Genomic DNA, 14,444 nt, shown 5'->3' on the forward strand with positions numbered 1-14,444 from the left:
TGTTACTATTGCTACTTGTTACTTGTTATGAATTACCTTGCTATCAAACTATCTGTTACCGCTACTTTCAGTGCTTGCAGAAAATACCTTGCTGAAAACAACTTCTCATTTCCTTCTGCTCCTCGTTGGGTTCGACACTCTTACTTATCGAAAGGACTACGATTGATACCCTATACCTGTGAGTCATCAGCGACGACTACAAGCACTGAAGTTAGTCGAAGGCGCGCCGTCGTCATCACCTCTCCCTCGCCGGATCCGGGCAAAATTACTTGTAGTAGACAGTTGGAAGTCATCATGCTAAGGCCCCATAGGACCAGCGCAACAGAACAGCAATCGCTACCGATAAAGAGTACCATAGATCGAAAGGACCCAATCTGAAGACACACGAATGAAGGCGAACGATGACCATATCCGAGCAGATCCACCAAAGATAGATCCATCGGAGACACACGTCCACACACCTACCGACGATGCTAGATGCACCGCCAGAATGGGGGCTGGGCGGGGAGAACCTTATTCCATCTTTAGGGAACCGCCAATGTCTCGCCTTCCTGACAAACCTCAAAGAAATATGTAAAACCGGAGCCCTCCCACCGGCAAGGGATGGGATCCACCACGCCCCCATGGCCCGAAGGCTACCGGAGATGGGGCGGACCGGCAGCAGCGCCGGCGGGAGGCAGAGGAACTCTAAGCTTTGTAGGGGAGAGGAGCCAGAGCCGGCGGGCGGCTACGTTTCCTTTCTTATGTTGATCAACCATCGCCCAACTCATGATCTCACCATGACTTTGTCTTGAAAGCCACATGTTGAATTTTTATACCAATTCATTCTCTCAAGATCTTGATACTTCGATGTCAATTTCTTTTTGTTTCATCTTGATCATAATATATCCACCTCTTGGACTTAGTGATCTGGATGCATATTTTCATTTTGATGAGGTTTTTCCCAAATCCATCCAATATACTTTATCCATCATCAAATCTCAGTGCATATCTTTATCTCGATGGCATTCATCCTTGAACCCATCCAACGGTCTCCATGCACTGCCCATGGAACAATCCTCCATATGCATCTCAATGAAATAGTTTTTTTTATCAAGATTGTCATTAATTATGAAAATCACATATGGGGACTACATGCGCTTTCATCTAGCCACTCAAGGTCAGCCAATCCACGTCACATCCCAATATCTGATGCATATTTACCGGGATGTCAAATTCCAGTCCTTCCTACGAGCACATGCCATGGAGGCGAAGACAATTATACACTTTATGGTAATATTAAATCATTAGCTCGTTGTCATTGCTAATAACCGACCACCAAACATGATACACCAACATGTTAGTTTTCAAACCACATCTCAATGCAGTAGCCCGACAAAGCAATGATGAAACTTGAATAAAATTTGCATATGGCAAGGCACCAGATACAGTTCTCGTAAATCCAATGAATTTAAGATATTTAATACACAAGAGGACTTCTTATTAATTTAGAATTTTTAGTGAAGGTCTTAACCAATCCTCCTCCTTCGATACGCTTCAACACACAAGAGATGTGTGCAGAAAAGTGAGACGATAAGATGTAACGCATGCGTGCACGATCAATGCGCACTAAAGTTACGATAAACATTATGTATACGCCTGTTTTTGGCTCCATATTATGACTTTCAGTACTCGAGTCGATCCATCTAAAATCACGCCACCATTTGACCCGCTCCACACGCAAAAACAAAACGCCACGTCAAATAGATAATTCGAGATAGCACCATCTACCAATCTTTCTGTATCCGTTGCACCGACCGATATTTTTATTAATTATGTTTGACCGGTTATCTTAGCGACGAAGGATATCTGCACCCCCCCCCCCCCCCCCCCCCCTCAAAAAAAATCGGCAAGAGAGTGAAATAGCCTTATTTGTCTTCAATTACTTGCATTTTTTACTTCTGCTTTCTAGTTTCAGTTCTCCTCTACCTATTTGGAGAATCTTGATTATAAGCGTGCAAGAACATGGTCTGTAAAAGGCAAAATGTAAATCCAGCAGTCAATCCCTCTCTACCCCAGCAGTCAATCCTGACGTCCACTCAAGCACTAACGGTCGTGACACCATCACATCATCACAACGGCAAAAGGGGTAAAGGGGGAAAAAACGTGACGCGGTGTATCTGGGCCAGACGCCCCCCGGGGGGAAAGGAAAACCCACATTTTCAGCCCAAACAAAAACTGAAACCACGCGAGGCAGCGAGCCCTTCCATCCCACCCCCCCACCGGTGCCTGCGCACGGCCACGCTCCCCCAGAGGCAGAGGCAGAGGCAGAGGCGAGAGAACCCACCCGAGGCCAGGCGGCGATGGTGTCGGACTCGGAGCTGGTGGAGCGGCTGCGGGAGGTGCTGCGGGAGTCGGACCTCACCACCACCACCACCGGCGCCCTGCGCCGCCGCCTCGAGGAGGACTTCGGCGTCGACCTCTCCGACAAGAAGACCTTCGTCCGGGAGCAGGTCGACCTCCTGCTCTCCGAGTTCGCCGACAAGGCCGAGCCCGAGGATGCGCCCGCGGAGGAGGAGGATCCGGAGGAGGTGACGCCGGAGGCCGGGGAAGGAGGGGAGGAGAAGGGCGAGGGGGAGGAGGAGGGGGCCGAGCAGCAGGAGGGGGAGGAGGAAGAAGAGGAGGAAGAGGAGGAGGAGGAGGAGGAAGACGAGGAGAGTGGCGGCGGCCGGAAGAAGAAGCGGCGGTGAGGCGCTTTTGCTCTCTGTCCATCTTTGCCGCATTTGCTGCTCCGTTTTAGGGTTCATTGAGTGCTTCGTTTTCATCGATCTGTTAGGATATGCGTCGGCACTGTGCATTCGCGTGTGATATCTTTGCCCGAACAGTGGTAAGGATTCAGGCGTTTCTCTCAGCGTTCGTGGAGGGTTCTGGGATTGCATATTCCTTGCCGTGTTTAGGCTGTTACTGCTACTGTAAAGCTGTTATTATCTCGCCAGGGGATAACCACGTCTGGTTTATCCCTGCCATTGAAATCTTGGACCAAATAGTCGGCAAAGGTTTTACTTGCGTTTGCTATTGCTTTTCAATTTACCTTCACATGATATGTTTATTCTTCCTTTTAACTTATCTTGCCCAAGTATCTGTTGATGGTACCATGCCGAGTTTGTTCTGTTTCCTGATTGACTTGGTGTTTTCTCCTCTTCTTGCTATGGTGGATGTTTACTGGGTTCTTTTTGTGTTTGTCACTGTTATTACAATTAGTGCTTCAGCGGCTTAATTCCTCTAATTAATGTGCAAATTGAACACTTTGTGGCTGCATTTGTTGTATATTAGCCGTTTGCAGTTGCATGATGTAGCCGTGCTTATATTTCCTATCGGCTGATGTGTCCGTGAGTCTTGTAGGGTCATTAGCTGCAACATTTGGTGATTGAAATGCAATTGCATTTTCCACCTTTCATGCATTTTGATGTTTCATGCACTAGACATTGTAATGCTTACGGATGCACTAGACATCCTAAATTTTTTAACTGCTTGGATAATATCTCCACAATCAGTAGAGATGCTGCAGTTACTTTACACCTCAGCATTGTGCTGAACGACCAACTCAGGGACATTCGAACGGGTTGGTGATTTTGTGGCTGCATTTTGTGCTGTGCATGTGGGTGGGTGTTGGTGCATATACCACCAGTGTAGAGTGTACCATCAAAAACATGTGGAAAGCAATATCCATGTATACTCAATAGTATACCTCTTACTGCAAAGCAATTACCTGACAATTGGTGTTTCTGCTAACATGTGGCTACTTGTCCAATATTTGCTATCCCGTTGATCAATGATAAATTTGGTGGTGGATAAGCCACTTGTATTTTGTAGGTAGGGCCACTGTGGTTGTACATTTGGGGCTCTAATGGACCTTTTGCTTCCTGATTGTTGATCTTTTTGTACTACTACCTCTGTAACTAAATATAGGACGCTTTTGCAGTTTAATTTGAACTGCAAAAACGTCTTATATTTAGTTACAGAGGGAGTAGTTAGGTATTATTACTGCTCAAGTTGGGAATTTCCTTTTCCTATTAAAGTTGTCTGAATGTATTTCAAGACTTGGAAATTAACTATTGAAGATGTTGACCTATGGACCAGTCAACGTGGTTCAGTTAAACACACATGGTCTTACTACAATAAATTGAAGTTTACACTCAGGTTCAGTAGTTCCAAAGTCACAAGCTGTGGTGGACCAGTGGTTGTTCAGATTAGAATGAAATACTGTGCAACTTAAGACACTAATGGAATACCTCTGCTTATATAGGTGGAAAGATGATAGCTGAAATCATCTGGTACTATTATTCCGTGACATTTTGGTATGGTTCCCACACTAGTAGGTTTATCATAGTGGAGCTGTTCTAAGGCCTTTTTTCCTGAAAGTTTGCTGATGAGCAGCACATGCTGTTGGCCTTACATAGTTGGTTAGTTACTACGGAACTGTATTTCTGCATGACTCATACGTTGAGAACCGTACTGATTATTGGCATAGAATATTTATGTACTCCCTCCGTCCCAAAATAAGCGTCTCAACCTTAGTACAACTTTGCACTAGAGTTAGTATAAAGTTGAGACACTTATTTTGGGACAGAGGGAGTATATGTTAAGATGTGTGGTAATTTTTTAGGCATATTTGAGTTACCGAGCAGGTTTGTTAGCTCTGTTGGACATTTGCACAACTTCTCGTATTGACAATAGTTACTCTTTCTAAATGGCCAAACCATACCCAGTAATTTTTTTAACCTATCTTGCATAGGTTGGGTGACGGCAAGAAAAAGGCTGGTGGCTTTACAAAGTTATGCAGCATTTCCCCAGCACTTCAAGAGTTTGTCGGTGCCTCTGAGTGTGCCAGGACAGAGGTAACCACTACTCCTGATTTTTGTCACTTCTAAATTTCATATCAGATGAATGGTTTGTCAAGAATCTTCCTTGTCTTATTTCATGGTGTGCTTTCCAGGTTGTCAAGAAGCTTTGGGCATATATTCGAGAAAATAATTTGCAAGACCCAAGCAATAGGAGGAAGATTCTTTGTGATGAGAATCTGAAGAAGATTTTTAACGTCAATTCGATTGATATGTTCCAAATGAATAAAGCTTTGACCAGGCACATTTGGCCATTGGATTCTGATGGTCTCTCTCTCTCTCTCTCTCCTCTCCTCTCCTCTCTCTCTCTCACATACACACACGCACGCTTGCGCATCTGGGGTATATGAGGCATGAGTATATAACTATCAAAGAAGGGATACACAACTTCCAGTATATTTTCCATTGCTTGGTATACTCATGCTTTGCCTGCTAAAAAAATGCATGCTGACTCAATATAAAAAACATACTATTTGCTAATAGGTATAAATTTAACTCCATTGATGCTCTTTTGATGTTCTCTTATGTGTTGTTACTATTGTACTAACAATAATGCCTTTATCAATGGTGACTGCACTAGAACATGATATTGTGCATCAGAACTGTAGAAAAATTGCTGTCCTGCTAGCATGGAGCTCAGCTAATAAAGTTGCTCGCTGCGATGGATGAAAGAAAATTAACAAAGAAAAACTGTCGTTTATTTTGGTATAAGTATCATCTGGTTTGTAAGAATGTATGTGTTGATAGTCATATACTCATTCCTCATATCTCTAATTTTGTTTTATTTTGGCATTTAGTACTGTATAAGTTTAGTTGGCCTATGTTTATTTGGGCTTGTTATGGGACTTAAATGTTGGCTGATTTATTAATTAGCTTGTGTTTATTACCTAGGTTAGTACCTTTGCCATTTAACATGTATGTACAAGAGTAAGAGGTGGAGCTGGTTCCATGGATCATACCTCTAATTTTGTTTTATTTTGGCATGTAGTACTGTATAAGCTTAGTTGGCCTATGTTTATTTGGGCTTGTTATGGGACTTAAATGTTGGCTGATTTATTAATTAGCTCGTGCTTATTACCTAGGTTAGGACCTTTGCCATTTAACATGTATGTACAAGAGTAAGGTGGAGCTGGTTCCATGGATCATATTAGACTCCTTCATTGATATATATATATATATATATATATATATATATATATATATATTAAGTATCACTGTCGACCCAACCTATCTCTGAGGTAATTATTCTCTGTGATTTATTAGGTCCCGTCTCACCAAAGAAATCGACACCCAAGGAGAAGTCGACACCCAAGGAGAAGTCGACACCCAAAGGGAAGCCTCAAAAGAGAGACAGAAGTGAAGGTTAGAAAATATTTGATTAGCTTCCTGCTGCACGTATGTTCTCGCAAGGTTATTGATGAAATGTCCTTTTCCAGGAAACAAGCAAAAAGGTGGATCATCTGGGTCTACTTCTGGTCTTCTTGCGCCCCTTGTACTTTCGGATGATTTAGCAAAATTTATCGGCACTGGTGAGAGTATGTTGTCACGATCTGATGTTGTGAAGAGAATGTGGGATTATATAAAAGAGAATAACTTACAGGTAAAACCTATTCTCCTTGATATTGCATTACTGTTCATGATAATATCAATTTTAAATGCTCAGTGGTTTAGTTATTGGTTGATACGACGGTACATGTAATTGAGCATGTAAGAAATTTTGCGGTTGTGCGGTAAGGCTTACTTGCATAGTCATTGTTGTCTCGCGGTTTTAATCTGGACTTACTTGCTGTTCAAGGTCATCTAGCCTGTAGCTTTTGGATACATCATGACAAACGATGGTAGCATATGAGCTGGAGAAAGCATGTTGCTCAACTACTAAGTTGCACATAAGCTTATGATGCCTTATTACCCTAGTCCCGACCAAGTATCATATAGATCACTTATGAGGACCACACTACCATGTGTCCATATAGATTCTGAGTATTCTTGTTCCCATGGCAGTGCTTACAGTCTATGATACAGATTTCTGAGTGTACCTGATAACCTGAGATTTGTGGTAGTATATATATGGTTTAATGCAAATCTGCAATTCTATCCTGCAGCCTCGGGCCTAATAAATGGGGTAATAACACATCTTAGTATTGTACAAGGTACAATTCAGATCATTGGGATGCATGACTGGTCTAGACTCTAGACTACAGAAATGTTTCCGTTTATGATCTGCTGTGAGCTTTTGCTTGTCTTTTCAAACAGCCATTGAAATCTCTAGTATGCTGTAGTACTGGGGCACTATTTTGGTGTTACTTAGGACTAACTCTGCATCAAAGCATGCACACTTTTAACCAGTAGCTTTTGTAGTCAAATCATTAACAGTGGTATGGTGTCTTGTGCATATTCTTTTATTGCCTCATCGAACGAATTTTGAAGTCCTAGAATACAAATTTCATTCGCTGAAACATTTTGAGAAAATGGAGGCGGCATTGGTCGAGATGGGTGAACTGTGGCTGCAATTCTCAGTTCTTTAAATTGTTCTTCTGCGGGTGCTTTAAATTGTTTTGTTACATCCACTGTTTGGCTTCGGAGATGTTTTTTTTTAACTTTTTTTTTCTCAAGATGTTGAAATTGTTTCTGGAATAGTAAGAAAAGGTTGATCTCGTTTGAACGCTATGATTGTAGCAAATCTGCCACACCAAACTTACTACTTTCTTGACCTTGTTGGTGTTGCAGGATCCTTCTGACCGGAGGAAAATAATCTGCGACGAGAAGCTGAAGGATCTATTCCAAGTTGAATCATTCACTGGATTCACGGTGTCGAAGCTGCTGAACCCCCATTTTACAAAGGCAAAGTAGGGAGCTGCACTGCACCACCCCCCGATCCGCGGCACCCGTAAGGAGGGCGGGTGGTTTTGTTTTTCTTCTTCTGCAGTAATCTGTAACCATGGAACATGTAGGAGTCAGTCATCAGAGAAATGTGGAACCTTAACTTGTGTGAATTCCAGTTGGACTTTTCCCCCATTATCAATGGTAGGGTCTCCAGTGTTTACAGTGTTTTGCATCTGCGCTTTCGTCTCCCCGAGGAAAAAAAATGTGGCAACACGACTTCGCGTGCATTCATGCTGAAGCCATTCATGGTCCTCCGAATTATGTATGCTTGGGGATGACGATAAGATCGGTTGTCTCGGGTGACTTTTGGCGACAAAAAGATGGCAGGGGTCACGAGTTGGGTGCTTCCACTTTCGTACCGGATCTCTTGCCTTTGCGGCTCCAGATATGGGATAAGTCAGCTGCAGTGATGCGCCCAGGTTTTCTTGGTTGTACTGTTCTCGTACTGTGCGAGATCTGCAGCAGCCGGCAAGTAGATTAAATTCATGGTTCTCGTAGATAAAATTTGGACTAGGACAGTGAGATCCACTGATCCTCCTATCGATATTCTTAGTATCAAACTTGAAAGGATTTTTAAAGGCTGGGGATCAAATTGATATGTCCGTTCTAGGAAAAAGAAGGAAGATCTTGGAGGGGAGCTGGCTGTGCTAGAAGAAATGGATCTGAGTAGGAAGGCAGACATCAACACTGAACTGTATGAAATACAGGTAAACGAAGAAATATACTGGCCTCAAGTCTCATGAAAGATGGTTGTTGAGAGGGGAGATTCTGAAGAAAGACTTGATGAATATTTTAGTGGGTTTCACAAAGGTACACTTGATGTTCAGCAGCTCAATTATGGTGTGATAACCTTACTCCCCAAGATTTCTTGGGCAGACAGGATCCAACAGTTTAGACCTACATGCCTTCTTAGATGTCCTTATAAACTGATTATCAAAGTTCTTGGCTGTAGTCCGTAGGGTTAAAATATATGTGGATAAATTGACCAGTAGTACAAAATGCCTTTGTGAAAGGCAGGAATATAATGGATGGTATCCTTTCCCTTCATGAGCTTTTGAACTACACTCATGTGAAGAAAAAGGTGGGTGTTCTGCTTAAGCTTGATTTCGAGAAAGCATACGACAAGGTTAACTGAGATATTTTGCTGGCGTGTCATGAGGTGAGGGGCTTCAGTACTACCTAGTGTAACTGGATTAAACAGATCTTATATAATGGGACTGTTAGTATCAAACTCAATAACCGCGCTGGTCCGTGTTTTCAGAGTGCTAAAGGGGATCCCTTATCTCCATTTGTTTTAACCTTGTCACTGAGTGTCTAGCAAAAATGATTAAAAACGCGTAAGAAAATAATCTTCTTGTGGACATGGCCCTTGATCTTGTACCTAATGGTGCCACTGTTCTTCGGTACGTGGATGATACCATTATCTGTTTAGAGCAGGATAAAGTTGTAAATCTTAAGATGCTCAATTTCATGTTTGAAATAATGTCTGGTCTGACAGTTAACTTTCAAAAGGGTGAAATCCTCACTGTTGGTGGAGATGCTGACACGTTTGAAATAATGTCTGGTCTGACAAAAAAATGTCAATCAACATGCTGAGCTTTTTTGGTGTGAAGTGGGTCAGTTTCCTATTAAGTACTCCATTGAGAACTTCTGACTTGGATTTCCTGGAAGCAAGTACTCAAAAAGATTTGATGCCTGGATGAGTAATGCTGCCTCAGTAGGTGGAGACATACCCTTCTTAATGTTTTTCTCTCGCAAATTTCTTTATACCATATGTCTATGTGGTTGATGAATAAGAATTTTATAGAAAAGCTGGCTAAGCATAGAATGAGATTCTTTTGGCAAGGGTGTAACAAGAAAAAAAGATATCACCTTGTTAGATGGGCTAGAATATGTAGGTATAAAAGTAAAGGAGGGTAGGGAGTTAAAGACCTCAGAAAGCAGAACGTTAGCTTGATGGTCAAATTGTGGTGGAAGCTAGATACCCAGAATGGTATTTGGCATGACATAGTGAAAGCTAGATATTTGAGAAACAATAATGTGGCCACGTGCAACGTAGAGTTTCTGACTCTCCTTGTTGGAAAGCTATTTTGAAAGCTAAAGATTTATATATGCTTGGGAAGAAAATTCATATTTGATTCGGCGATATTGCTAGGCCTTAGAAAGATTCCCTAAATGGACAAATTCCCTTGGGTGAAAAATTCCCCGCCTTTTTATATTTTTACCGATCAGTATTGTACTGACAACCAAGTTAGTCGTATCGATGCGAATACCTTTTTTAGAAGAAGATTGAGTCACGAGTTTGCCTGCCGGTGGCAAGAAGTTATAACTAACCTGCAGCTCAGTGCTTAAGGTGATGCTGTGTACTGGGGCCTCAGTAAGAATGCTAAGTATTCGACTAAGTACATGTATAAATAGTTAGAGAAACCTCTTAGTGGATGTAGCCACAAGTGGATTTGAATGCGAAGTTGGCTTTGAAAATTCAATTTTTTCTATGGCAAATGTTCCAAAATGATGTTTTGACAAGGCAGCTCATGAAGCAAAGGAAGTGGCCTGGTAATCCTTGTTGCTCTTTTTGCCCCATAGTGTATGTTACAATATCGGGCGTATGCAATGGGTTTTCTAGCAGTGCGTTGAACTCGCCTTCCCTTCTTTACCGTCGCGTGTTTAAACTCCGAAACTGCTATATTTAAGTTAGATTAAGTGGAAAGGTTGAATGTGGGCCCAACAAAGAAAAAGGGATGCGTGCTGCTTCCATTGTGGAATGACCATGGCTGTGTTTGCTTTATCTATGTGGAGTATGGAGCAGCTATAAGGTGATGCTACCATTGTACATGCCCTAAGAGAGAGATGCACGTGGGCAATAATAATATGTGCCGAGTCCAGTCAGCTCCGAGTCAGAAGACTCGCTAGATTTTGTGGCAGTGGTCGACGTTGGGTGGTGGCCTGGTGGGTACGTACTGGCAGGGATTCCCATCTGTCCGTGTGAAGGGGGAGGGTCCCTCGCTGATGGAATCCAAGCATCCAACCATCTCCTCCCTCCTGCAAGTTGCAGCTTGGAGTACCGGCAGCAAGTCATGGACCAACGTCGCGGTCGACTCGCTCGCCGTCGCACCGAGGGCGTATACATCGCCAGAGATTTGCAACCGACCGACGGAGCCGGGCGCGGAATCCGTGAATCATATGTCCAGCGCAGCGCAGCGCAGGGGAAAAGAAGCAAGATCTGGCGAAGATCGGTGCCGTGTGCCCCGCGCTCGTGTCCCTGTCGCGCGGATGGCCTCCGATTCGGTATGCTCGGTCCATGGCTTAGCCTTTTAGCCAGCCAGGTGCCACGGCCTCAAGTGTTTACGGGTCCTCAATTCAAAGGTTTCCGCCCCACTAATCATCTTGTGCCTATACTTTTCTTTTCTTTTTAACAAGGAAGACGAAGACGGAAATAGTAGTGATTGTTAAGAAAAGAGAGAGAGAGACGGAAACAGTATCATCAAAATTGTTAATCCTTCTACATTCTACCATTAGCATGCGCCTCTTAAGCCTCACGTACCATCAGAATGTTCTTCTTAATAAATCATCTACGGAGTAAAACAACATCCAAGTCAATCTAACTAAAAACTAAACGCGCAGAAGTAGTCCCGTATTCTTGATGGTGTCAGGGCACGAGAGTCGGAGAGTGTGTGTTAGAGTATCTATAGCCGGACTTGATAAATTCAACTCTTCAAACGACCGCGGACACGAACTGACCGGTCACACCTCATACTTGGTGTTACCCATCTGAGTACCTCTTATTTCACCCCCTAGATCCATATAAACCATGCAAAAGAGTTCCTACGTACACCACGCTAGACTAAACTAAGGTTCCTCATCGAAGATGTCCTCGACGTCCGTGCCGGGTGCCGGGTAGTTGGGCGCGCCGGAGGGCCCGACTCCTCCTCGTCTGGGTAGACGGGAACAGTATCATCAAAATTGTAAAATCTTTCTACATTATACCATTAGCATGTGTGCCTCTTAAGCCTCACGTACCATCATCATACGCCCAGAAGCAGCACCACATTTGTCAACGGTGTCGGCGCACGAGAGGGCGTGTGTTAATGTGGCTCGATTCATGCCACAGTGCCTTTTTCTCTCGGTGATCTCGCGCCTACTAGCAATGCAATAGCATGAAAAGTCTTGGGACCAGATAGGAGGATGGAAGCAAGCAAGGTCAAAGCGATAAGGATAAAGCGCAGCTCGATGGAGTGCGTTGGTGTGCGCCGCGGAGAGTTGATGGCGTTTGCCGGCTATCCTCGGCCCCTGCACAAGTCAAAAGCCTCCGGACCCTTTCACGTGAAAAGAAGAGAAGAAGAAGGGGAAAATGGCTTCAAACCAGCAACTGCCCGAGCAACACCTTTATGATACACACCCCACTTACACCGGCCGTCGTTGCAGCGCCAACAGGCTCCAGCCGCTGTAGCCGTGTGCTAGGACCTCGTCGCAGCACGACCAGGCTCTGAGCTGTGATCCATGGGACGGATATGGTAAAATTCAGGTCAAACATTTCTTTATACTCCCATTTAATAAGTGGCGTGGTAGTATATACTGTAGATCCCACGAAGATAGGAGGCCATAGCGCCATAGTTTAGTTTGGCCTTTGCCCTTTGGGGTGCCGGAATCGGAACCGATAGGAAATTTACTGTAACAAAACATCTACTATGAAGCAGCAGTGTGCAGTGGCGATTAATTTTTGCTGTGATCGGTGCCTACTGGTTCTCGACCAGGTACCGCTACCATATATAGCCATGTTTGATGATGTTTCGGCGTGCATATTTGTACAAGAGATAGCGACGTGCATCATCTCTTGTGCACGTAGTATAGAATTAACAATGCGCGGGCGTACATACTTTGTCAAAGGACCGGGCTTTGTATATGTTATCATCATCAATCAAGCCCTGCTTGGCTGCTTCTTATCTCCCACATTTGCTGGCGAATCTTGCGGATATGTCCCGAGAGATTCTGAGTGCCTTGCCAATTCTGAGAATCCCATCCCAGAATAACCTAATCGTCTGGATTAAGAATAAGAAGAACCTTACGCTGAAACTAGGTCAGAGACTCGTTCGGGGGCGGCCTTCTGCATCCGATCAAGCCACGCAGGCCCAGGCAGGCAGATACCACCCCTAAAAGTGGCTAAAGAAGGCGTTGATTCCTCTCTGTCTCTGGGATACCGGAATATTAGGTGCGGACGTTGGGATCAAGCTGTCACACACACAATGAGATTAGGAACGGCCATGGCCATGTTGGCACTTTGCTCTTGGATATTTCCTTTGCCTTCTCGCGCCGACGAGGGCCATTTTGATGGACACCCTTGTTTCACGTCGGATTAAGAATGCCAAGTTTGCCTTGACAACCTCACGTGCAAGAAGAAAAGGAAAATGACTTCAAACCAGCAACTGCCCAAGCAAGACCTTTGGGGCATCCAACACGGACACCTAAACCGCGTGCAACCGGACACGTTTTGACATCCAACGCGGTCGGAGGATAGGGGGCTGAATGAAGACGGAGGAGAAGCGGCGGGGAGTCCTGCTGGATCGTCGAAGGTGATAGAGACGCAAAATTTTGGCAGGGGTGTGGCGTGATGGCTGGGAGAGAGAAAGAATGAAGGAGAGAAATAGAGAGGATGGAGTCATGGGGTCCGGGGAGGATTTTGGGTGGGCCTGGGGTGTCGGATTCGTACGCTTCGCGTGTCTGAACTCCCACAAACCTTCCGTATTTTTGTCTCCGTTTTATGAGAGAAATTACGTTCGGACCGTCCTACAGACTGATACATGACCGTGTTGGATGTCTTTCGTGGTCCGGATGATTGCGCGAGGCTTATGGGTCGACATTGAGATGCCCTTAGATCACCCCTCGTTGCAGCACAACAAAGCCCTGGTCGTTGTACCCGTATGCTTGGCCTCGTTGTAGCACAACCAAGCTGTGATCCATAGGCTGGATATGGTAAATTCAGGTCAAACATTTGAATATGTTTTTATAAGTGGCATATATACTAGCACTACTAGATCCCACAAAAGTAGGAGGCTATAGCTAGGTTGGTTTTGGACTTTGCCCTTTGGTGCACCGGAACTCGATCTGAATTTACTACTAAGGGCTTCTTTGATTCGCAGGATTCTCAAAATACAGGAATAGGAAAAACACACGAATAAAGGGTCATGCCTTTTGTACGCTACCGGATTTGAAAGAGTGTTTGATAGCACAGGAAAAACAAAGAAATTCTACAAAATGATTTGAGTGGATGGAAATTTTCCTTCAAAATGTAGTACAAATAAATCCTATGGAAAAAATTCCAAAGGATCTCAATTCTACGAATCAAACGACCATCGTAGGGAAAATTTCTAAGGATCCAAATTCTCTAAAAATCCTATGAAATTTCTTTGTATCAAAGGAGCCCTAAATCAAAACATCTAAGGATCAGACGATCAGTACAGTATTGATTTACTGCCGAGCAGTAGTGGTGACAGTAGCTGCTCGTTCTCAGCTACGTATGCTAGCTACATATGGCCACGTCAGCATTTGTACAAGTACAGCGTGCGCTATGTCTTCTGCTCCTAGAATAATGCGCAGACGTACATACTTTGTCAAAGGACCGGGCAATGTAGGAGTATATGTTATTATCATCATCAAGCCCTGCTTCTTAATTATCTCCCACAT

General features: G+C 44.0%; 1 protein-coding gene across 2 annotated transcripts; it reads left to right on the forward strand.

Moving 5' to 3' along the window:
- Positions 1–2,188: 2,188 nt before the first annotated feature.
- LOC123113420 (upstream activation factor subunit spp27) lies at positions 2,189–7,937 on the forward strand. 2 transcript variants are annotated; one of them, XM_044534646.1, is made up of 7 exons: positions 2,189–2,725; positions 2,816–2,866; positions 4,775–4,877; positions 4,976–5,147; positions 6,144–6,242; positions 6,317–6,480; positions 7,608–7,937. In XM_044534646.1, exons 1-7 carry the CDS (start codon positions 2,343–2,345, stop codon positions 7,728–7,730), a joined length of 1,095 nt encoding a protein of 364 aa, XP_044390581.1. In that variant the 5' UTR covers positions 2,189–2,342; the 3' UTR covers positions 7,731–7,937. The 2 variants fall into 2 exon arrangements, with proteins under 2 accessions (XP_044390581.1, XP_044390582.1); XM_044534647.1 differs by lacking the exon at positions 2,816–2,866 and having other exon boundaries at positions 2,192–2,725.
- Positions 7,938–14,444: the final 6,507 nt, after the last annotated feature.

The sequence above is a fragment of the Triticum aestivum genome, chromosome 5B, assembly GCF_018294505.1.
Source record: "Triticum aestivum cultivar Chinese Spring chromosome 5B, IWGSC CS RefSeq v2.1, whole genome shotgun sequence".
Lineage (NCBI taxonomy): Eukaryota > Viridiplantae > Streptophyta > Magnoliopsida > Poales > Poaceae > Triticum > Triticum aestivum.